The sequence below is a fragment of the Neofelis nebulosa genome, chromosome 12 (assembly GCF_028018385.1).
Source record: "Neofelis nebulosa isolate mNeoNeb1 chromosome 12, mNeoNeb1.pri, whole genome shotgun sequence".
NCBI classification, from domain to species: Eukaryota; Metazoa; Chordata; class Mammalia; order Carnivora; family Felidae; genus Neofelis; species Neofelis nebulosa.
The window spans coordinates 88,989,954-89,012,186 of NC_080793.1; the positions used below are offsets into that span (position 1 = coordinate 88,989,954).

General features: G+C 41.1%; 1 protein-coding gene across 1 annotated transcript; it reads right to left on the minus strand.

The window, feature by feature from the left end:
- Positions 1-935: 935 nt before the first annotated feature.
- Positions 936-20,789, minus strand: INSL6 (insulin like 6). The gene is made up of 2 exons (XM_058695849.1): positions 20,424-20,789; positions 936-1,349 (listed from the first exon to the last, which is right to left on the minus strand). The coding sequence occupies exons 1-2, from the start codon at positions 20,704-20,706 to the stop codon at positions 991-993; spliced, it is 642 nt and encodes a 213-aa protein (XP_058551832.1). The 5' UTR covers positions 20,707-20,789; the 3' UTR covers positions 936-990.
- Positions 20,790-22,233: the final 1,444 nt, after the last annotated feature.

Here is a 22,233-nt window from a genome sequence, read left to right on the forward strand (position 1 = left end):
AAGTTAAGAATTCCAATTTGGATTCTACGGATTAAGTTTTTCTCTGATTTGTACCATTAAAAATATTTCACATGTGGACAAAGAGTGGAAAAAATACACCAAAAACTTCGTGTTATAACATCATATTGAGTTGAGATATGCAAGCACATAAATATAGGATTTCAACAATACTCCATAGGACTTTTGCCAGTGGTTCTTGACCTTTAACCGACATCAGAATGAGCTGGAGGGCCTGTAACAATGCGGGTTGCTGTGCCCCACACCCAGAGTTTCTGATTCAGTAGTTCTGGGGTGGGACTCGAGACCCGCATTTCTAACAGGTTCCCAGGGGATGCTAAGACTGCCGACTAGGTCAGCACTCTATTCTGACCAAGCCAAAAGGGAGTATCACATTATATCAGTACCTTCACAGCAAAGACATAGTATCCTGGAGAGATTTGTGTAAACTCGAGACATTCACTGAACTCTCTTTAAGTCCTCAATAGGAACTTTCTGACCAGTTACTATAATAAAACTCAAGGAATTAAAAGTGTACCTACTATTGCAGTATAAGAGCTCCTACTAGGAGTGGTAGTTGGTTAGTTATTTTTAACGTGGTCGGACAGATGTACTGGCATACTGGAGTGAGCCTAATGGTCATGGGCATCAGTCTGTATGTCATACAGATGGAATGCGGAACATTCCATAATCCATTTAAATGCAGCCTGAGAGAGTTTCAAGCACAATGACAAGCACGAACAGATAATTCTTAAGGTGTCTACATGGATCATGCCACCGCCAGTAAGATCTTCTTCAAATATAAAAATATATGAAAAATAGGCGTTACCAAAGAAAATACCAAGATTTCCTGTTAACACAGAAAGTATTATTAAGTGCCCGCAAGTACATTCAGATGGTATTCACAGCAAAGAACCTACAAGGACAATTACCAAAAATAAAGTAAAATAAATATATTAAGCTTTTATTAAGTTAGTGTCATTCCTATGATGGCTAGTATATTTCAGTCACAACTGATGGTGCATGTTTCTGTAAGTTTTTATAATCAATATATGGAAAGCATGCAATGCTGAGTTCTTCTTTGGTGCATCCTTTAAGACAACACTTTTCTGAGTATCCCCTGCGCTTTCTTTGGGGATGGTTCCCCCAAAACACACTGCTTAAGGTTTTAATTTTGTTTCTGTTTATCTTCTGAAATTCTAAGATCTCATGAATATATTGATTGATATCTTGTGACGAGGACAATTCTCTTGTCTTATCTGGTGGCAAGTTGGCCCTTTTATATCTGTACTTAGGCAGTGACGACATCTCCAAACTGTTTATTGCTTCTTCCTCAGAGGCAGAAGTAGAAACTGTTGAGAGACAAGAAGAAAATCCTACCTTGTTAAAATCTTCCTTTAGCTGAAAAAATTAATAATACTAGAATACTAAAGTCTGCTAATTATTAAAAAGAATCACATTTTAAATAATAAAATGGTTTTCGAAAGCAATATATGTATTTCAACTAAAACAGCTGTAGGTAGTATTTTCCTACAAAAAAGCTTAGAAACCTTTACACATTTTTTATGCAAAAACATTTTTTATTGAGATACCAGTCACATGTAAAGTCACATATAAATTCAGTATTTTGAAGCATACAATTCAGTGGTTTTTAGTGTATTCACAAGGTTATGCAACCATCGCCACTGTCTAATTCCAGAACATTTGTATCACTCTAAAAAGAAGCCCCATACCCATTAGCAGTCACCATTTCCTTCTTCCTCCAGCCCCTGGCAATCACTAATCTACTCTTCGTTTCTAAGGATTTGCCTATTTTGGAAATGAAATCATACCACATGTGGCCATGTCTGATTTCTTTCACTGAGCAAAATGTTTTCAAGGTTTATCCATGTTGCAGCATGTATCAGCATTCTATTTCTTTTATGACTGAATAGTTTTCCATTGTATGGATATACCACATTTTGTTGATCCATTTATCAGTTGATGGACATTTGGGTTGTTTCCACCTTTTGGCTATTATGAATACTGCTGCTATGAATATTCACATATAAGATTTTGTTTCAATGTATGTCTGTAATTCTCTTGGGTGTATACCTAGTAGTACAACTGCTCGATCATACAGTAAATTTAACTTTCTGAGAAACCACCGAACTGTTTTCAGTGTCTACACTATTTTGCAGAGCTACCATTGATATACTAGGGTTCCAGTTGTTCCACACCCTCATCAACATTTGGCATTTTCCATTTTTGATTATAGCCATCCTAGTGAGATGTGAGGTGGTGCCTGCTGTTGCTTTGATTTGCATTTACCTAATGACTAATGATGTTGAGCATCTTGTCATGTGCTTATTGTATATCCTTTTTGTAGAAATGTCTATTTAAACTCTTTGCCCATTTTTAACTTGGGTTACAGTAATCTCTTCTTATCAGCAATTTCTCTTTCCCTGGTTTCAGTTACCTGTAGTCAACTGTGGTCTGGAAGCAGACGACCCTCCTTCTGACAGAGCATCAAAAGGTCAGTAATAGCCTGATGCTACATCACAATGCCTACATCATTTACCTCGCTTCATCTCAGCACACAGGCATTTTATCATCTCGCATCATCACAAGAAGGGTAAGGACAGATAACATATTTTGAGAGAGACCACATTCACATAACTTTTATTACAGTATATTGTTTTATGTTATATTTTATTATTAAGTTCTTACTGTGCCTTATTTATAAATTAAACTTTATTGTAGGTATGTATGTATAGGAAAAAACAGCATATGTAGAGTTTGGTACTATCCTTGGTTCCGATAGCCACTGGGGGTCTTGGAGTACATCCCCTGCAGATAAAGTGGGATTGCTGTATTTGCCTTTTTATGCACATCTTATAACTAAGGGGCTAGTGGAAGCCATTTTGGTTTTTGTTGAAATACAAGGAAATGAAGAAGTGGTGATATGCTCAATGAACTGATTGCTATTATACTGCTCTTAACTCAGTATTATGGGAAAAAATCACAATCAGTCCAGAAGGTAATTATTTGGAGGCTTGTTGGATTTCCATCATTGCCCTTGCCTATCTACTATCCCTTCTAGAAGGATATATTTGCCTATAATCACTGCTGTGGAGCCAGCCCTTAGACAGTCATGTTCTGAACTACATGACTCTACCCTATAGCCACAGTTGAACAGACTGGAGATTGTTAGTACCTGACCCCAAAGAAACCGATCAACTATGGTGGCCAACAATCCATGCCATGTGAAAACATGAGTTGGCCCAATCAATTTCCTCTCTGTGAACTTACAACTAAGAAGTAATGAGAAGAAGATTAGTGAGAACCAAAACTGAAAGGGGACTGTGAAGCTTGTCATGACAAGCTAAAGCCAAAAAGGAACATAAATACTAGAGGAGAAAAGATTCAGAGAGAGAAAAAGAGAGAAAGTGGTTTTTAAAGCTGATGCAATTCCTTAGGCTTTCCAGAGCCTTTCCAAGTCTTTTCCTACCTCCTGTTTCTATAATAACTATATCTCCTATCATTTTTTCTTAAGGTTATTTAGATAAATTATAGTTAGAGTCCTATTAGAACACCTTTTACTAACTTTATATTTATATATGTATATATGCATGTATTTATTTTTAAAATAGGCTCCACACCCAACATGGGGCTTGAACTCACTACCCTGAGATTACCAGTGGCATGCTCTACCAACTGAGCCAGCCAGGTGCCCCACTAACTTTGTATTTAAAATGCTGAAGCTGAATTGTGGAACATTTAAACTTTAGGATAGATATTAAAGATACTGAATAGTAAGTCATCTAAGACAGATAAATACGTGATTGATTAAAATGGGTCATAATTAACAGAGTACACTGAAGGGAGAAAGTAAATTAGGTTGTCTAGGCACATTGAAGGAAGAGCTTCCTGTTGGCATGTGCCGGGTTCTGTCACTCAAAGAGTAAAGAAAAAACGAGGAAACTCTTTCATGAGTAAAGGCAGCTAAAGACTAGTCAATGAACTACATGTCAAATTGGGGAGGGAATTTAAGGAGAAACAAGCTGTACTCACAAGAAAGCAAGAAAGGTTAACATGAGCATTCAGATAAATGGATTTGAAAAAAGAGTAACAGAGGGGACCCAAATAGTGAAAAGGTAAGAAATCAGTGAAATACAAAACCCAAACACTGTGTTTAGAAACCCAAAACGGGTTCTTTAAAAGGATTAATAGATACAACTCTAGCCAGACTAATCAAGAAAAAAGAGATGAAACGGACAACAAAAAAGAACAATAGTTGTGTTTTTTAAATAAATGAATATGAGGAATGCTTATACATTTAAAAATCAAGACGAAATGGATGAATCACGAGAAAAATATGAGATGCCTTAACTGGCACAGAAAACTTAGAAAGACAGACATGGGTGGTTTTAGAAGTAGGTTCTACCTGCTTTTCAGGAACAGTAAATTCTAATCATATACAGGTTGTTCCAGGAAAAGAGGAAAAAGGCAAAACCTGGCCAGCATCTTTTGTGAACCTAGTGTATGCTTTATTCCAAAACTGGATAAGAGCAACACGATTTAAAAAACAACACATGAGCCTATTTACTTATAAATGTTTACGTGGAAGTCCTAAATGAGATATTAGTTAACTGAGTCCATACACATATTTTACAAACATATTAAGAAAGTGTTTATTGGAGAGTTCCGGAAGATGGCGGCGTAGGAGGACGCTGGGCTCACCGCGCGTCCTGCTGATCACTTAGATTCCACCTACACCTGCCTAAAGAACCCAGAAAACCGCCAGAGGATTAGCAGAACGGAGTCTCCGGAGCCAAGCGCAGACGAGAGGCCCACGGAAGAGGGTAGGAAGGGCGGCGAGGCGGTGCGCGCTCCACGGACTGGCGGGAGGGAGCCGGGGCGGAGGGGCGGCTCGCCGGCCAAGCGGAGCCCCCGAGTCGGGCTGGCAAAAGCGGAGGGGCCGGACGGACTGTGTTCCGACAGCAAGCGCGACTTAGCGTCTGGGAGGTCATAAGTGAACAGCTCTGCTCAGAAAGCGGGAAGGCTGGAGGACAAAGGGAGGGAGAGCTGCTGAGCCCCCGGACGGCAGAGCTCAGCTTGGCGGGGAACAAAGGCGCTCGCCAGCGCCATCTCCCCCGCCCATCCCCCAGCCAAAATCCCAAAGAGAACCAGTTCCTGCCAGGGAACTTGCTCGCTCCGCGCAAACACCCAACTCTGTGCTTCTGCGGAGCCAAACCTCCGGCAGCGGATCTGACTCCCTCCCGCTGCCACAGGGCCCCTCCTGAAGTGGATCACCTAAGGAGAAGCGAGCTAAGCCTGCCCCTCCCGCCCCCGTGCACCTTGCCTACCCACCCCAGCTAATACGCCAGATCCCCAGCACCACAAGACTGGCAGTGTGCGAGTAGCCCAGACGGGCCACGCCACCCCACAGTGAATCCCGCCCCTAGGAGAGGGGAAGAGAAGGCACTCACCAGTCTGACTGTGGCCCCAGCGGTGGGCTGGGGGCAGACATCAGGTCGGACTGCGGCCCCGCCCACCAACTCCAGTTATACACCACAGCACGGGGGAAGTGCCCTGCGGGTCCTCACCACTCCAGGGACTATCCAAAATGACCAAACGGAAGAATTCCCCTCAGAAGAATCTCCAGGAAATAACAACAGCTAATGAACTGATCAAAAAGGATTTAAATAATATAACAGAAAGTGAATTTAGAATAATAGTCATAAAATTAATCGCTGGGCTTGAAAACAGTATACAGGACAGCAGAGAATCTCTTGCTACAGAGATCAAGGGATTAAGGAACAGTCACGAGGAGCTGAAAAACGCTTTAAACGAAATGCAAAACAAAATGGAAACCACCACGGCTCGGATTGAAGAGGCAGAGGAGAGAATAGGTGAACTAGAAGATAAAGTTATGGAGAAAGAGGAAGCTGAAAGAAAGAGAGATAAAAAAATCCAGGAGTATGAGGGGAAAATTAGAGAACTAAGTGATACACTAAAAAGAAATAATCTACGCATAATTGGTATCCCAGAGGAGGAAGAGAGAGGGAAAGGTGCTGAAGGGGTACTTGAAGAAATTATAGCTGAGAACTTCCCTGAACTGGGGAAGGAAAAAGGCATTGAAATCCAAGAGGCACAGAGAACTCCCTTCAGACGTAACTTGAATCGATCTTCTGCACGACATATCATAGTGAAACTGGCAAAATACAAGGATAAAGAGAAAATTCTGAAAGCAGCAAGGGATAAACGTGCCCTCACATATAAAGGGAGACCTATAAGACTCGTGACTGATCTCTCCTTTGAAACTTGGCAGGCCAGAAAGGCTTGGCACGATATCTTCAGTGTGCTAAACAGAAAAAATATGCAGCCGAGAATCCTTTATCCAGCAAGTCTGTCATTTAGAATAGAAGGAGAGATAAAGGTCTTCCCAAACAAACAAAAACTGAAGGAATTTGTCACCACGAAACCAGCCCTACAAGAGATCCTAAGGGGGATCCTGTGAGACAAAGTACCAGAGACATCACTACAAGCATAAAACATACAGACATCACAATGACCCTAAACCCGTATCTTTCTATAATAACACTGAATGTAAATGGATTAAATGCGCCAACCAAAAGACATAGGGTATCAGAATGGATAAAAAAACAAGACCCATCTGTTTGCTGTCTACAAGAGACTCATTTGAGATCTGAGGACACCTTTAGATTCAGAGTGAGGGGATGGAGAACTATTTATCATGCTACTGGAAGCCAAAAGAAAGCTGGAGTAGCCATACTTATATCAGACAAACTAGACTTTAAATTAAAGGCTGTAACAAGAGATGAAGAAGGGCATTATATAATAATTACAGGGTCTATCCATCAGGAAGAGCTAACAATTATAAATGTCTATGCGCCAAATACCGGAGCCCCCAGATATATAAAACAGTTACTCATAAACATAAGCAACCTTATTGATAAGAATGTGGTCATTGCAGGGGACTTTAACACCCCACTCACAGAAATGGATAGATCATCTAGACACACAGTCAATAAAGAAACAAGGGCCCTGAATGATACATTGGATCAGATGGACTTGACAGATATATTTAGAACTCTGCATCCCAAAGCAACAGAATATACTTTCTTCTCGAGTGCACATGGAACATTCTCCAAGATAGATCATATACTGGGTCACAAAACAGCCCTTCATAAGTTTACAAGAATTGAAATTATACCATGCATACTTTCAGACCACAATGCTATGAAGCTTGAAATCAACCACAGGAAAAAGTCTGGAAAACCTCCAAAAGCATGGAGGTTAAAGAACACCCTACTAACGAATGAGTGGGTCAACCAGGCAATTAGAGAAGAAATTAAAAAATATATGGAAACAAACGAAAATGAAAATACAACAATCCAAACGCTTTGGGACGCAGCGAAGGCAGTCCTGAGAGGAAAATACATTGCAATCCAGGCCTATCTCAAGAAACAAGAAAAATCCCAAATACAAAATCTAACAGCACACCTAAAGGAAATAGAAGCAGAACAGCAAAGGCAGCCTAAACCCAGCAGAAGAAGAGAAATAATAAAGATCAGAGCAGAAATAAACAATATAGAATCTAAAAAAACTGTAGAGCAGATGAACGAAACCAAGAGTTGGTTTTTTGAAAAAATAAACAAAATTGACAAACCTCTAGCCAGGCTTCTCAAAAAGAAAAGGGAGATGACCCAAATAGATAAAATCATGAATGAAAATGGAATTATTACAACCAATCCCTCAGAGATACAAACAATTATCAGGGAATACTATGAAAAATTATATGCCAACAAATTGGACAACCTTGAAGAAATGGACAAATTCCTAAACACCCACACACTTCCAAAACTCAAACTGGAGGAAATAGCTTGAACAGACCCATAACCAGCAAAGAAATTGAATCGGTTATCAAAAATCTCCCAACAAATAAGAGTCCAGGACCACATGGCTTCCCAGGGGAGTTCTACCAGACGTTTAAAGCAGAGATAATACCTATCCTTCTCAAGCTATTCCAAGAAATAGAAAGGGAAGGAAAACTTCCAGACTCATTCTATGAAGCCAGTATTACTTTGATTCCTAAACCAGACAGAGACCCAGTAAAAAAAGAGAACTACAGGCCAATATCTCTGATGAATATGGATGCAAAAATTCTCAATAAGATACTAGCAAATCGAATTCAACAGCATATAAAAAGAATTATTCACCATGATCAAGTGGGATTCATTCCTGGGATGCAGGGCTGGTTCAACATCCACAAATCGATCAACGTGATACATCACATTAACAAAAAAAAAGAGAAGAACCATATGATCCTGTCAATCGATGCAGAAAAGGCCTTTGACAAAATCCAGCACCCTTTCTTAATAAAAACCCTTGAGAAAGTCGGGATAGAAGGAACATACTTAAAGATCATAAAAGCCATTTATGAAAAGCCCACAGCTAACATCATCCTCAATGGGGAAAAACTGAGAGCTTTTTCCCTGAGATCAGGAACACGACAGGGATGCCCACTCTCACCGCTGTTGTTTAATATAGTGCTGGAAGTTCTAGCATCAGCAATCAGACAACAAAAGGAAATCAAAGGCATCCAAATTGGCAAAGATGAAGTCAAGCTTTCGCTTTTTGCAGATGACATGATATTATACATGGAAAATCCGATAGACTCCACCAAAAGTCTGCTAGAACTGATACATGAATTCAGCAAAGTTGCAGGATACAAAATCAATGTACAGAAATCAGTTGCATTCTTATACACTAACAATGAAGCAACAGAAAGACAAATAAAGAAACTGATCCCATTCACAATTGCACCAAGAAGCATAAAATACCTAGGAATAAATCTAACCAAAGATGTAAGAGATCTGTATGCTGAAAACTATAGAAAGCTTATGCAGGTAATTGAAGAAGATATAAAGAAATGGAAAGACATTCCCTGCTCATGGATTGGAAGAATAAATATTGTCAAAATGTCAATACTACCCAAAGCTATCTACACATTCAATGCAATCCCAATCAAAATTGCACCAGCATTCTTCTCGAAACTAGAACAAGCAATCCTAAAATTCATATGGAACCACAAAAGGCCCCGAATAGCCAAAGTAATTTTGAAGAAGAAGACCAAAGCAGGAGGCATCACAATCCCAGACTTTAGCCTCTACTACAAAGCTGTCATCATCAAGACAGCATGGTATTGGCATAAAAACAGACACATAGACCAATGGAATCGAATAGAAACCCCAGAACTAGACCCACAAACGTATGGCCAACTCATTTTTGACAAAGCAGGAAAGAACATCCAATGGAAAAAAGACAGTCTCTTTAACAAATGGTGCTGGGAGAACTGGACAGCAACATGCAGAAGGTTGAAACTAGACCACTTTCTCACACCATTCACAAAAATAAACTCAAAATGGATAAAGGACCTGAATGTGAGACAGGAAACCATCAAAACCTTAGAGGAGAAAGCAGGAAAAGACCTCTCTGACCTCAGCCGTAGCAATCTCTTACTCGGCACATCCCCAAAGGCAAGGGAATTAAAAGCAAAAGTGAATTACTGGGACCTTATGAAGATAAAAAGCTTCTGCACAGCAAAGGAAACAACCAACAAAACTAAAAGGCAACCAACGGAATGGGAAAAGATATTTGCAAATGACACATCGGACAAAGGGCTAGTATCCAAAATCTATAAAGAGCTCATCAAACTTCACACCCAAAAAACAAATAACCCAGTGAAGAAATGGGCAGAAAACATGAATAGACACTTCTCTAAAGAAGACATCCGGATGGCCAACAGGCACATGAAAAGATGTTCAACGTCGCTCCTCATCAGGGAAATACAAATCAAAACCACACTCAGATACCACCTCACGCCAGTCAGAGTGGCCAAAATGAAGAAATCAGGAGACTATAGATGCTGGAGAGGATGTGGAGAGACGGGAACCCTCTTGCACTGTTGGTGGGAATGCAAATTGGTGCAGCCACTCTGGAAAGCAGTGTGGAGGTTCCTCAGAAAATTAAAAATAGACCTACCCTATGACCCAGCAATAGCACTGCTAGGAATTTATCCAAGGGATACAGGAGTACTGATGCATAGGGGCACTTGTACCCCAATGTTTATAGCAGCACTCTCAACAATAGCCAAATTATGGAAAGAGCCTAAATGTCCATCAACTGATGAATGGATAAAGAAATTGTGGTTTATATACACAATGGAATACTAAGTGGCAATGAGAAAAAATGAAATATGGCGTTTTGTAGCAGCGTGGATGGAACTGGAGAGTGTGATGCTAAGTGAAATAAGCCATACAGAGAAAGACAGATACCATATGGTTTCACTCTTATGTGGATCCTGAGAAACGTAACAGAAACCCATGGGGGAGGGGAAGGGAAAAAAAAAAAAGAGGTTAGAGTGGGAGAGAGCCAAAGCATAAGAGACTGTTAAAAACTGAGAACAAACTGAGGGTTGATGGGGGGTGGGAGGGAGGGCAGGGTGGGTGATGGGTATTGAGGAGGGCACCTTTTGGGATGAGCACTGGGTGTTGTATGGAAACCAATTTGACAGTAAATTTCATATATTAAAAAATAAAAAATAAATAAATTTAAAAAAAAAAAAAAAAAAGAAAGTGTTTATTCCAGAAATTCAAAGATAGGTCAATACCCTAAAAATCTATCAATGCAATTTACCAAATTACTAAGCCCCCTACTCACTCTCAGTTGGGTTTGCTCTCTACCTAAAAGAAAAGGAAAGCAATCATAAGAGACTTGCATTTGGTTCCTTCACCATTTTTTTTACTCACCTTTACAGCCTGTACCCATACATTCTGCCTTCCTACTGGTTTACACAGGTGAGCTACGCACTCTAAAGCCAGTTCCTCCATTTATGGACTGGATCTCATCTCCTCTCACCACTCCAGCAATGCTGTTCTATATCCTTCATCATCAACGCTTCATGCCTATTGAATATGCCTATAAGCACACAAAATGTTATTTCTCCCACTTAAAAAAAGCCAAAACCATGTCTCCTGGCCTTGCTTACCTTGCCAGTTACCATGGCAAAACTCCTTCATAGTGTTCTATTATTTGTTCATTCCTTTTCTCTCATTCTGCCTTAAACCCTCTCTAATCAGGCTTTTCCTGCATTGCTGCACCAAACTTCTCTTTTGAAGGTCACAAATGATCTCTCTGTTGCTAAATTCAACAGCCAATTCTCATCTGACTCACTTTCTTCACTTGGTTTCCAGGACACCACCTTCTCTCTTCTTCCCACCTATTTGTTCCTTTTCTGTCTCCTTTGCAAATATTTCCTCTTCAGCTTTTTAATCTTGATCCCCTAGGGCTCAGTCCTTGGTACTCTTTTCTATTTACACCTCTTCTCTTGGTGATCTCATCCAGTCTTATGGCTCTAAAAAGCATCTATGTACCTATGATTCCTAAATTCCTATCTTCAAGTAAGATTTTTTCCAACCCCCAGATTCTTATGTCCTACTTCCTTCCTACTCACTGTCTCCACTTCAGTGTCTCAAAGTCAACATGCACCAAACTGAACTACTGATAGTCTTCTAGACCTGTTCCATGTGGGGCCTTTATTATCTCAGTTGATAGAAACCCTATGCTTCCAGGTGTTCAAAGCAAAAATTCTGGGATCATATTTCAAAAAAAATTATTGGGGGGCCCCGGGGTGGCTTAGTAAGTTAAGCGTCCTACTCTTGATTTTTGGCTCAGGTCGTGATCTCATCGTTCTTGGGATCGAACGCCATGTTGGGCTCTGTTTGACAGCATGGAGTCTGCTTGGGATCCTGTCTCCTCTGTCTCTGTCCCTCCCCTGGTGTCTGTCTGTCTCTCTATCAAAATCTGGAATGAAACAACTTCCAGTACGTCCACGGCTACCATGTCATCCAGCAGCTATCATCTCTGATACCGCACCCTGCAAAGCAGGGCTCTGCTTCTGATCCTGCCTCCCTACAACCTGTCCTCAACACAGTAGCCAGAGTGATCCCTTTAAAATGCCCGTGAATGTCATTCTTCTGCTTGAAAGCCTTTACTCAGAGTAAAGCCAAGATCCTTAAGATTGGTCTAAACAATCGCCCTAGGCCTGCCCAGTACCTCTCCCTCTGCTCTAGCCACACTAGCCTTGCTGTTCCCTGCATAAACGGGGCAGAGATGTATTTACTCTGCTCTTTCCTCTACCTAAACACCCTTTCCCCAGCTGTCTGCTTGCCTGAATCTTTTACCTCCTCCTTTCTCAAACCTCACCTTTTCAGTGAGCCCTGACATGACTACACTATTTAATCCTATAACCCACCCTCCAGCTGCCCTCACTCCTGATCTCCCTTATTATCCTCCTTCACTCTTTATTTTTCTATAGCTCTTATTACCTCTGAATATTTACTCATTTATTATGTTCACTTCCTACACAAGCTCCATGAGGCCAGACATCTTTGCTTTGTTCACTTCTATATCCCAAGTGCCTGGCACTTAGCAGGTACCCAAGAAGTATTTGGTGAATTAACTAGTAAAAGAAAAATCATATTAATATGCAAAATGATGTCCCCCAAAAGGCCTTAAAAAAGTTCAGCCCTACTTTTATTGATTAAAAAAATAGCAACTCCTTTATCTTGGTGGAGATTATATAACATAAACCTATAAACATTATACCTAATGGAGATATTTAAATGCATTCCCCTTTAAAATTGGGAACATGACAAGACATCACACTGTTACTACTACTTAACAGTACTACAGGACCTGGCCAATGCTAGAAGGAAAAAAAAAAAAGACTGGTGTAAGGTTTAGAAAGGAAGTGACAAAACTATCATTTGTAATTGATAGAATCATCTATAGAAACAAACTCTTCGAACTATGAAGATAGTTCTGCATAATTACTGAATAAAGATCAACCTGTAAAAATCCTTTGCATTTTTCTAACCAAAAATCGGTAACAAAAATACAATTAGCAAGCATTTACAATAGCAACAAAACAAAGTATTAAGGATTATACAATACAGAAAGTCTCTCCTGAGAAATCTTTAAAATTCTAATGATAGAATATGAAAATATTCCACACTTACTTTAAAAACTTTTTTTGTGTGTTTATTTTTGAAAGAGAGAAAGAGAGACAGAGTGAATGGGGGAGGGGCAGAGAAAGAGGGAGACACAGAATCCGAACCAGGCTCCAGGCTCCGAGCTGTCAGCACAGAGCCCCACGCGGGGCTTGAGCTCACAAGCCTTGAGATTATGACCTGAGCTGGAGTCAGATGCTCAACAGACTGAGCCACCCACGCACCCCATGCTTACTTTATTTTAAAAAGATATAAATCTTCTTCAAATTAATCTATATATTCTATGCATCTCAATTAAAATTACACATGGATTTTAATTTTATTTTTTTATTATACTATGCTCACCACAAGTATAGCTACCATATAGCACCATACAATGCTGTTACGATGTCATTGACTGTATTTCCTAGGCTGTACCTTTTATTCCCATGACTTAGTCATTCCAAAACGGGGAGCTTGTATCTCCCACTCCCCTTTACTGATTTTGCCCATTCTCTCCATATCCTTTTCCTCTGGCAACCATCAGTTTCTTCTCTGCATTTATAGGTCTGATTCTATTTTTGTTTATTCATTTATTTTTGTTTATTCATTTGTTTATTCATTTATTCATTTGTGTATTCATTTTGTTTATTCATGTTCACTGGAATCATGTGGTATTTGTCTTTCTCAGTCTGACTTATCTCACTTAGCATAATACCTTCCAGGTCTATCTATGTTGTCACAAATAGCAAGATCTCATCCTTTTTATGGTTACATAATATTCGTGTGTGTGTGTGTGTGGGGGTGTGTATACCACTTTTTCTTTGTCCACTCATCTATCAGTAGACACTTGGGTTGTTTCCATTTCTTGGTTATTGTAAATAATGCTACAATAAACATAAGGGCACATATAACTTTTTGAACTAGTGTTTTTTGGTTTTTTTGGGTAAATACCCATAAGTGAAATTACTGAATCATACGGTATTTCTATTTTTAATTTTGAGGAACTCCATACTGTTTTTCACAGTGGTTATACCAATTTACATTCCCACCAACAGTGCAGAAGAGTTCCTTTTTCTTCACATCCTTACCAACACGTTATTTCTTGTCTTTTTGTGTTTTTTTAAAGTTTATTTTTGAGAGAGAGAGCGGGGTGGGGCAGAGGAAGAGAGGGAGAGAGAGAATCCCAAGCAGGCTCTGTGCTGTCAGCATAGGGCCTGATGCAGGCTTGAGCCCACAAACCATGAGATCATGACCTGAGCCAAAATCAAGAGTCAGACACTCAACCAACTGAGCCACCCATGCACCCCTCTGGTCTTTCTGATTTTAGCTATTCTGATAGGTGTGAGATGACATCTCATTGTGGTTTTGATTTGCATTTCCCTGATGATTAGTGATGTTGATCATCTTCTAATGTGTCTGTTGGCCATATGTCTTCTTTGGGAAAATATCTACTCAGGTCCTCTGGCCATTTTTAAATTGTTTATTTTTTTGGTGTTGGGTTGTCTAAGTTCTTTCTATTTTTTGACTGTCAACCCCTTATCAGATATATCATTTGCAAATATCTTCTCTCATTAAGTAGGTTGCCATTTTGTTTTGTTGATGATTTCCTTTGCTGTGCAAAAGTTTTTATTTTGGTGAAGTCCCAATAGTTTATTTTTGCTTTTGCAAAAATATTTTGCTTGCCTTAGGAGACAGATCTAGAAAAATGTTCCTCTGGCTGATATTAAAGAAATTACTGCCTGTTCTCTTCTAGGAGTTTTAAGGTTTTAGGTCTCACATTTAGGTCTTTAATCCATTTAGAATATATTTTTGTGTATGGTCCAGTTTCATTCTTTTGCAGGTAGCTGTCTAGTTTTCCCAGCACAATTTACTGAAGAGACTATCTTTTCCCCATTGTATATCTTTCTTCCTTTCTCATAGATTGACCATATAGGTATGGGTTTATTTCTGGGCTTTCTAGCTTGTTTTTATATTGATCTATGTGTCTATTTTTCTGCCATTCTGTTTTGAAACCACACTGTTTTGATTACTATAGTTTTGTAGTATATTTTGAAATCTGGAATTGTAATTCCTCCTGCTTTATTCTTCTTTCTCAAGGCTGCTTTGGCTATTTTTTTTTTTTTTGTGGTTCCATAAAAATTTTAGTGTTATTTGTTCTAGTTCTGTGAAAAATGCTGTTGATATTTTGATAGGAATTGCACTGAATCTATAGATTGCTTTGGGTAGTATGTACATTTAAAAAATATTAATTCTTCCAATCCATAAGCATGGAATATCTCTCCATTTGTTTGTGTCATCTTCAATTTCTTTCATCAATGTTTTTATAATTTTCAGAACATAGGTCTTTCACCTCCTTGGTTCAGTTTATTACAAGATATTTTATTCCTTTTGGTGCAAAACTACATGGGGTTGTTTTCTTAATTTCTCTTTCTGCTACTTCATTATTAGTGCATAGAGACACTACCAATTCTGTGCATTAATTTTGTACCCTGCAACTTTACTGAATTTATCACTTCTAATAGTTTTTTTGGTGGTGTCTTTAGAGTTTTCTATGTATGGTATCATGTCATCTGCAAATAGTGACAGTTTATCTTCTTCCTTACTAATATGGATGGCTCTTATTTCTTTTTCTTGTCTGATTTCTGTGGCTAGGACTTCCAGTGCTATTTTGAATTAAAGTGGTGAGAGTGGGCATCCATTTCTTATTCCTGATGTTAGAGGAAGGTCTCTCAGTTTTTCGCAATTGAGTCTGAAGTTAGCTCTGGGTTTTTCATACATGGCCTTTACTATGTTGAGGTATGTTCCCTCTAAATCCATATTGTTGAGAGTTTTATCATAAACGGATGTTGAATTTTGTCAAAATATTTTTCTGCATCTGTTGAGATGATCACAATTTTTATCCTTCATTTTATTCATGTATCATGTTGAATGATTTGCAAATACCGAATCATCTTTGAATTCCCAGAATAAATCTCATTTGATTGTGGTGGGTGATCCTTTTAATTATTGTTGAATATGGTTTGCTAATATTTTGTTGAGGCAGACAGATTTTTTTAATGCTTATTTATTTTTTTAGGGGGTGGGGCAGAGGATCCAAAGCAGGCTCTGCGCTGACAGCAGAGAACCCCATGTGGGACTCGAACTCACAAACTGTGAGATCATAACGTGAGCTGAGACCTTATGCTTAACTGACTGAGCCACCAGGCACTCCTTGGCAGATGGATTTTTTAAAAAATTCAGTACACTTACCCTTAAATATATAGGGAAGAATAAAGGTCGAGAATTAGCTTAGTGGATCTTAAGAGGAAAAAAAAACAACATTGGAGATGTGCCCTCCTATAAATGACATCCTACAGAGTCATATCATTAAAAACAGTATAGTAATTGTACGAGGTCAAACAAAAAGACCAATTAAATAGAATAGGAAAACTCGGGCAAACAATAAACAATAAAGGTAAGTCTAGAAGTCAATGGGAAAAAAATTATTATATAGTAGATGGTGTTCAGAAAACTAGCTGCTTTTGTAGAGCAAAATAAGACTTCTTGAAAAAACTAAGATAGTAATCCTTGCCATAACAGACACAGTGGTCTCCAGAAGAATTAAGAACCTAATGTGAAAAGTAAATCTATAAAGTTGGACACTCAACTGACTGAGCTACCCAAGCGCCCCCCAAAAAGTTTTTTTGATATCACTGCACCAAACTATCTTTCTCTATGTCAGAGTCAAATAGATCATCAGAAGATTAAAATTGTTGGTAACTGACTTGATCTAACATAGAAATGTGTCCTGCTAGTACAAGTTAAAGTTAATCAACTTTTCAAGCCACATTCAAATGCAAAAGAAATGGCATAATTATACATTCTCTATTGGAAACACATACCTCTCTACAACTTATAATTATTCACTGGAAATTAATAGGATAGATTGTCATCTTTCCTTATAGATTAATAATTTTTAAAAATTTGGCACAAATTCAAGACAGATATATAATTTTCACTCGTGGAATTTGAGAAACTTAACAGATGAACATAGGGGAAGGGAAGGAAAAATAAGATAAAAACAGAGAGGGAGGCAAATCATAAGATACTCTTAAATATAGAGAACAAACTGAGGGTTGATGGGGGTGGGGGTGGGGGTGGGTTAAATGGGTGACGGGCACTAAGGAGGGCACTTTTTGGAATGAGCACTGGGTGTCATATGTAAGAGATGAATCATTGGGTTCTACGCCTGAAGCCAGGACTATACTGTATGTTAACTAATTTGCAAATTAAAAAAATGAACTTGACGCAAATTCGTATTGATAACTTAAATCCATTTGTCATTCTCCCACACATTTTAAAACAACTGTAGCTTTATTGCCACATGACATTTCCACTTCAGAAAACTGTCCTTTACATAGTTCCCACAATAACATGTTTCCATGGACATGACAGTTCTAAAACGTTGTAAGATACATTTTTATTTCCAGGGTGCCTGGGTGGCTCAGTCATTTAAGCATCCAGCTTCAGCTCAGGTCATGATCTCAGTTTGTGGGTTGGAGCCCCGCCTCAGGCTCTGTGCTCACAGCTTGGAGCCTGGAGCCTGCTTGGGATTCTGTGTCTCCCTCGCTCTCTGCCCCACCCCCACTTGCACTATGACTCTCTCTCAAAAATAAATAAACATTAAAAAAATTTTTAAAAAGAAGATACATTTTTATTTCCTACAAATCTTGTTCTACTGAAGCTCCCTCCTCATTGAATTACTGGCATTTATTCCTCCAGGGAAGTGTGAATAATACCTGAAACAAAGGGGTCATTAATCAGCTCTGAGTTTTAAAGTTACTCTGAAAAAATTTAATAGCCTTGGGGCACCTGGGTGGCTCAGTCAGTTGAGCATCCGACTTCTGCTCAGGTCATGATCTCGGGGTTTGTGGGTTTGAGCCCCGCGACGGGCTCTGTGCTGACAGCTCGGAGCCTGGAGCCTGCTTCGGATGCTGTGTCTCTCTCTCTGCCCCTCCTCCGCTCACTCTCTGTCTCTCTCTCCTTCGGAAATAAATAAACATTAATTTTTTTTTTAAACTTAATAGTCTTCAGAGCAGGCTTTGATGAGAAAAGGGATCCCAAAGCTCCTTTTAAATAACAAACTCAAGCTTGTTGGGGCGCCTGGGTGGCTCAGTCAGTTAAGCGTCTGACTTTGACTCAGGTCATGTCGTGAGTTCCAGCCCTGCATCGGGCTCTTTGCTGACAGCGCAGAGCCTGGAGCCTGCTTCAGATTCTGTGTCTCCCTCTCTCTCTCTGCCCCTCCCCCATTAATTGTGTCTCTCAAAAATAAACATTAAAAACACTTAAATAAATAAATAACCAACTCAAGCTTGGATGTCTGAACGTAAAATTTGGACTATAATATAGGTAGTGGGAACATCAGGCATCTCTGGGAGTTTGCAAAAATGTGGACTGTCAGGGCCTCCCCCCAGCCCCTCCTGAATGAGAACCTGTATGTTCACAGTTTTTGTTCCCCAGGTGAATCATATGCATGTTAAAGTGTGAGAATCACTGAATTAAAGTACAAGTGGAAGGCTGGGGAGAGACCCTTCTTCCATTATAAGAGCAAAATAAAGTGAGTTTACATTGGGTAGGTTTAGTGGTAGAAAATGATCAAGATTCAGTCTGATGGTTTCTGCTATGTCTTTCAAAGTTTTCATCCCCTTAGCAGCAATAGGAAGAATGGAATGAGTTCTGTTCATTCATTTATTAAATAAGAAGTTAACAAGCACCTATGATGTGGGAGGCAACTTAATTTGTTTCAGTCATCCACAGGAAGGTGTTTTTTTGGCATGATAGTCCGTTTCTTTCCTTAATTTCAGAAATCTTGCCTGTAGCAAAATTTGTCCAAATCAAATTAATTACTTTAAAGGCAATAATTTCAATGACACTGTGCTATCGACAGCCTATACATACAGTTCATTTTCTTTTCTTTTTTTTTTTAATTTTTTTTTTAACATTTATTTATTTTTGAGAGAGACAGAGCATAAACGGGGGAGGGTCAGAGAGAGGGAGACACAGAATCTGAAACAGGCTCCAGGCTCCGAGCCGTCAGCCCAGAGCCCGACGCGGGGCTCAAACTCACGGACCGCGAGATCGTGACCTGAGCCGAAGTCGGCCGCTTAACCGACTGAGCCACCCAGGCGCCCCAAGTTCATTTTCTTTTAAAATGGCAAACCATATTGGTACTAAAATGTACAACTACAGTTGGAGGAGAACAGTGAATCTGAAACAAGAATATTCTTCCTAAAGACTGTAAAAATATTAAGTATACATTCAGCATATATTAAGCACATACTATGTGCTAGGCCCTCTGCTAGGCATTTCAGATAAAAACATGCATGAAATAATCCCTATAATATGGTATGGTATACAGGACTGGCCTTATGGGGGTGAGACTCGTGCAGTCACACAGACCCAGTGCTTAGGAGACTTTGCATTTTCCTTAATGCTCTATTGTCGCAGTCTTGAACATCTCAAAAATTTTATCTTGCAATTGAAGTGTACTTAAGTATGTGAACTTTTAAGTGAAGTCTGATGGGACAATGGACCGTGTATGTGAGCAGCGGAGATACAAAAAAAGGGGTGGGGGAAGCTTTTTATTTTAGTACCTTCAATGGCCCTTTCTTGCTTTTGAATAAGGTGCCCTGTATTTCTCTTCTGCACAGGGCTGGGCAGACTATGGGGCAGGTCCTGATGATAGATCTACTGTGTTAGGCATTGTGGTAGATGGAAAATGGAGTGAGTAGCTACGAAAGAGTTAGTGATGACCTCACAGGGAAAATGAAACCTAAGAGTTTTTGAAAGACAAAGCTGAGTTTGCCAGGTGACAAGTGTACTCCAGAAAGGGAAAGCTAGAGAAGCAGCAGCATTCTTTTTTATTTATTTTTATTTTTTTTTTTAACGTTTATTTATTTTTGAGACAGAGAGAGACCGAGCATGAACGGGGGAGGGTCAGAGAGAGGGAGACACAGAATCTGAAACAGGCTCCAGGCTCTGAGCAGTCAGCCCAGAGCCCGACGCGGGGCTCAAACTCACGGACCGCGAGATCATGACCTGAGCCGAAGTCGGCCGCTTAACCGACTGAGCCACCCAGGCGCCCCGAGAAGCAGCAGCATTCTTACATAAATGTACAGATTTATATGTGTATACTTATTTCCTCTAAGTTAAAAAAAAAAAAAGCTTCATTGTCTGCTGGCAATACACTGGCTTATACAATTTTTTATTTTTCTCGGTACTAGGCACAAATTCCATTACCCGAGGAAGCTCACCGCCTGGTAGAGCAGATTTGGGGTAAAGAAATGTACAAGGGTGAACAACCACGCCTTTGGTTTATATTTTTACCTGGGTTTGTGCCTCTCGCCCAGGCTGGGAAAGTGGTTTGGGAGCTTTCCAACCGGTCGGGAATGAAGGTCTCAATCTTCTCGTTGGCCTGGGGAAACAGCTGGATCTTGGGGGTTTCCTCCTTCAAGAAGTGCCAGCTGACATTGCCACAGAGTTTTATTATTTCCTTCATGAGGTGCCTGCCGCACAGCCTCCTAGCTCTGCTGATGTCGCTCAGCTCACGGGAGAACCGAACTAACGGGAGCCCCAGCCACAGCAGACACAGGCAGAGGAGCCGCGGCATCCCGGGGCCCCAGCAGCCGGGTCCGCGGCGCGGTGTAACTGCCTCCGGGCCGCCCGGCTCCTCCTGGCACCTGCGCTCGTGCCCGCGCCCCCGCCCACCGGCGCCGCGCACGCGCACTTGGCCGGCTTCCGAGCGCGTGCGGACCTCGCGAGAACGCTGAAGCGCGAGGCGTGAGGTGCGAGGCGGCCGCCCTGCGTGGGCTCTCAGAGCCAGGTAGGTGGCGGGCTGTAGTTCTTAAAGTCCTTCATTCGTTTTTCTTGTCCTCCCCTGTAGAGAGACGCATCCGCGAGCTGTGGGGCGCCGGTTAACTGGTAAAATCAGAAAAGGCGTTGCTCCTTCTAGCGGAGTGCCTTTGCCGCCCTTTTGCCTGGTTGCTCCCGGGGCGTCGCTTCCTCAGAAACACGTTCTCTCGGCTCCCCGTTGGGGTGCACCTCGGTTTGTTCGTGCGCTTGTTTGATACCGTCTGCCCCCAAGCCCCCCAGCTGCGTGCGCGGGCATGTTTGCTTCCCCCTGTACCCCAGGGCCTGTCGCGGTTGGCGTCAGAGGTGTTGGCGCCCCCGGGCGCGCTGGAATGTGCGAGTGTGAGTTCCCCCAGCCCGATTCGGGTTCCGAGCGGCCCGAGGAGAACCCCGCCCGCCCCTCCGGGAGGGCAGCTGGGATGCTAATGTGCCGCCGTCGCGAGAGATTACAGAGGATTGTCTGTTGCCAAGTTGTAACAAGCCTGCGACGGGGACCCCCTACGGGGTTTGCCTTCTAAGAGTAACAGTATTTTGCTAAAGTAGGAGCGGGGCGGCGGGGAAGGGCAGGCAGCGCGGTGGGTGCAGGTCCTCGGTCCTTTTGGAGAAGATTGGATCGGAGAAGTGCAGTGGCTCGGAAGGATGCAGTACCGGCCAGCAGGGGGCAGTCGGGGGCCGTGCGGGAGGAGGAGTGAGCGGCCCCGGGATGCCCGAGACCCGCGCAGACCCGCGCGCGCTGTCAGTGTAGACTCCCCGTCTCCCTCTCCTTTTTGCCGCCCGCCTCTGCGTCTTCATCTCCGTTCTCCCTTTTCCTTTCTCCCAGCGTTGCCCTGCTTCCCCTTGGCGTCAGGGGGCGCTGTTCAGTTAGCTGGGCTCGGATTTTTTTTTTTTTTTTTTTTTTTTTTTAAGATCTATGTGATTTGATTAGCACAATGTCATGACCTTCCTGGAAACACAGCGAATGTCCAAACTGTAGTGGGCCGTGAGCCCTGCGAGAACGGAAGACATTCATTAGACTGAGAGGAAGGTTTAAAGCCCACAAAAAAGCCTCTCAAGCAATGTATGTCAGAACCTGGCCAATTTGGTTTATACCCCCATTCACTCACTTTGCACTCTCTGTATCCGCGTCCTGCTTTGTGTTTCTCCATATGCGATTCATTGCAGACTGGCATACTATATATTTTATTTCTCTACTTGTTTACTGTCTGTCTCCTCCTACCAGAACGTAAGCTCCGTGCAGGCAGGGGTTTCTGTTTCATTTTCTTTGATATCCTCTGCCTTGAACAGTGTC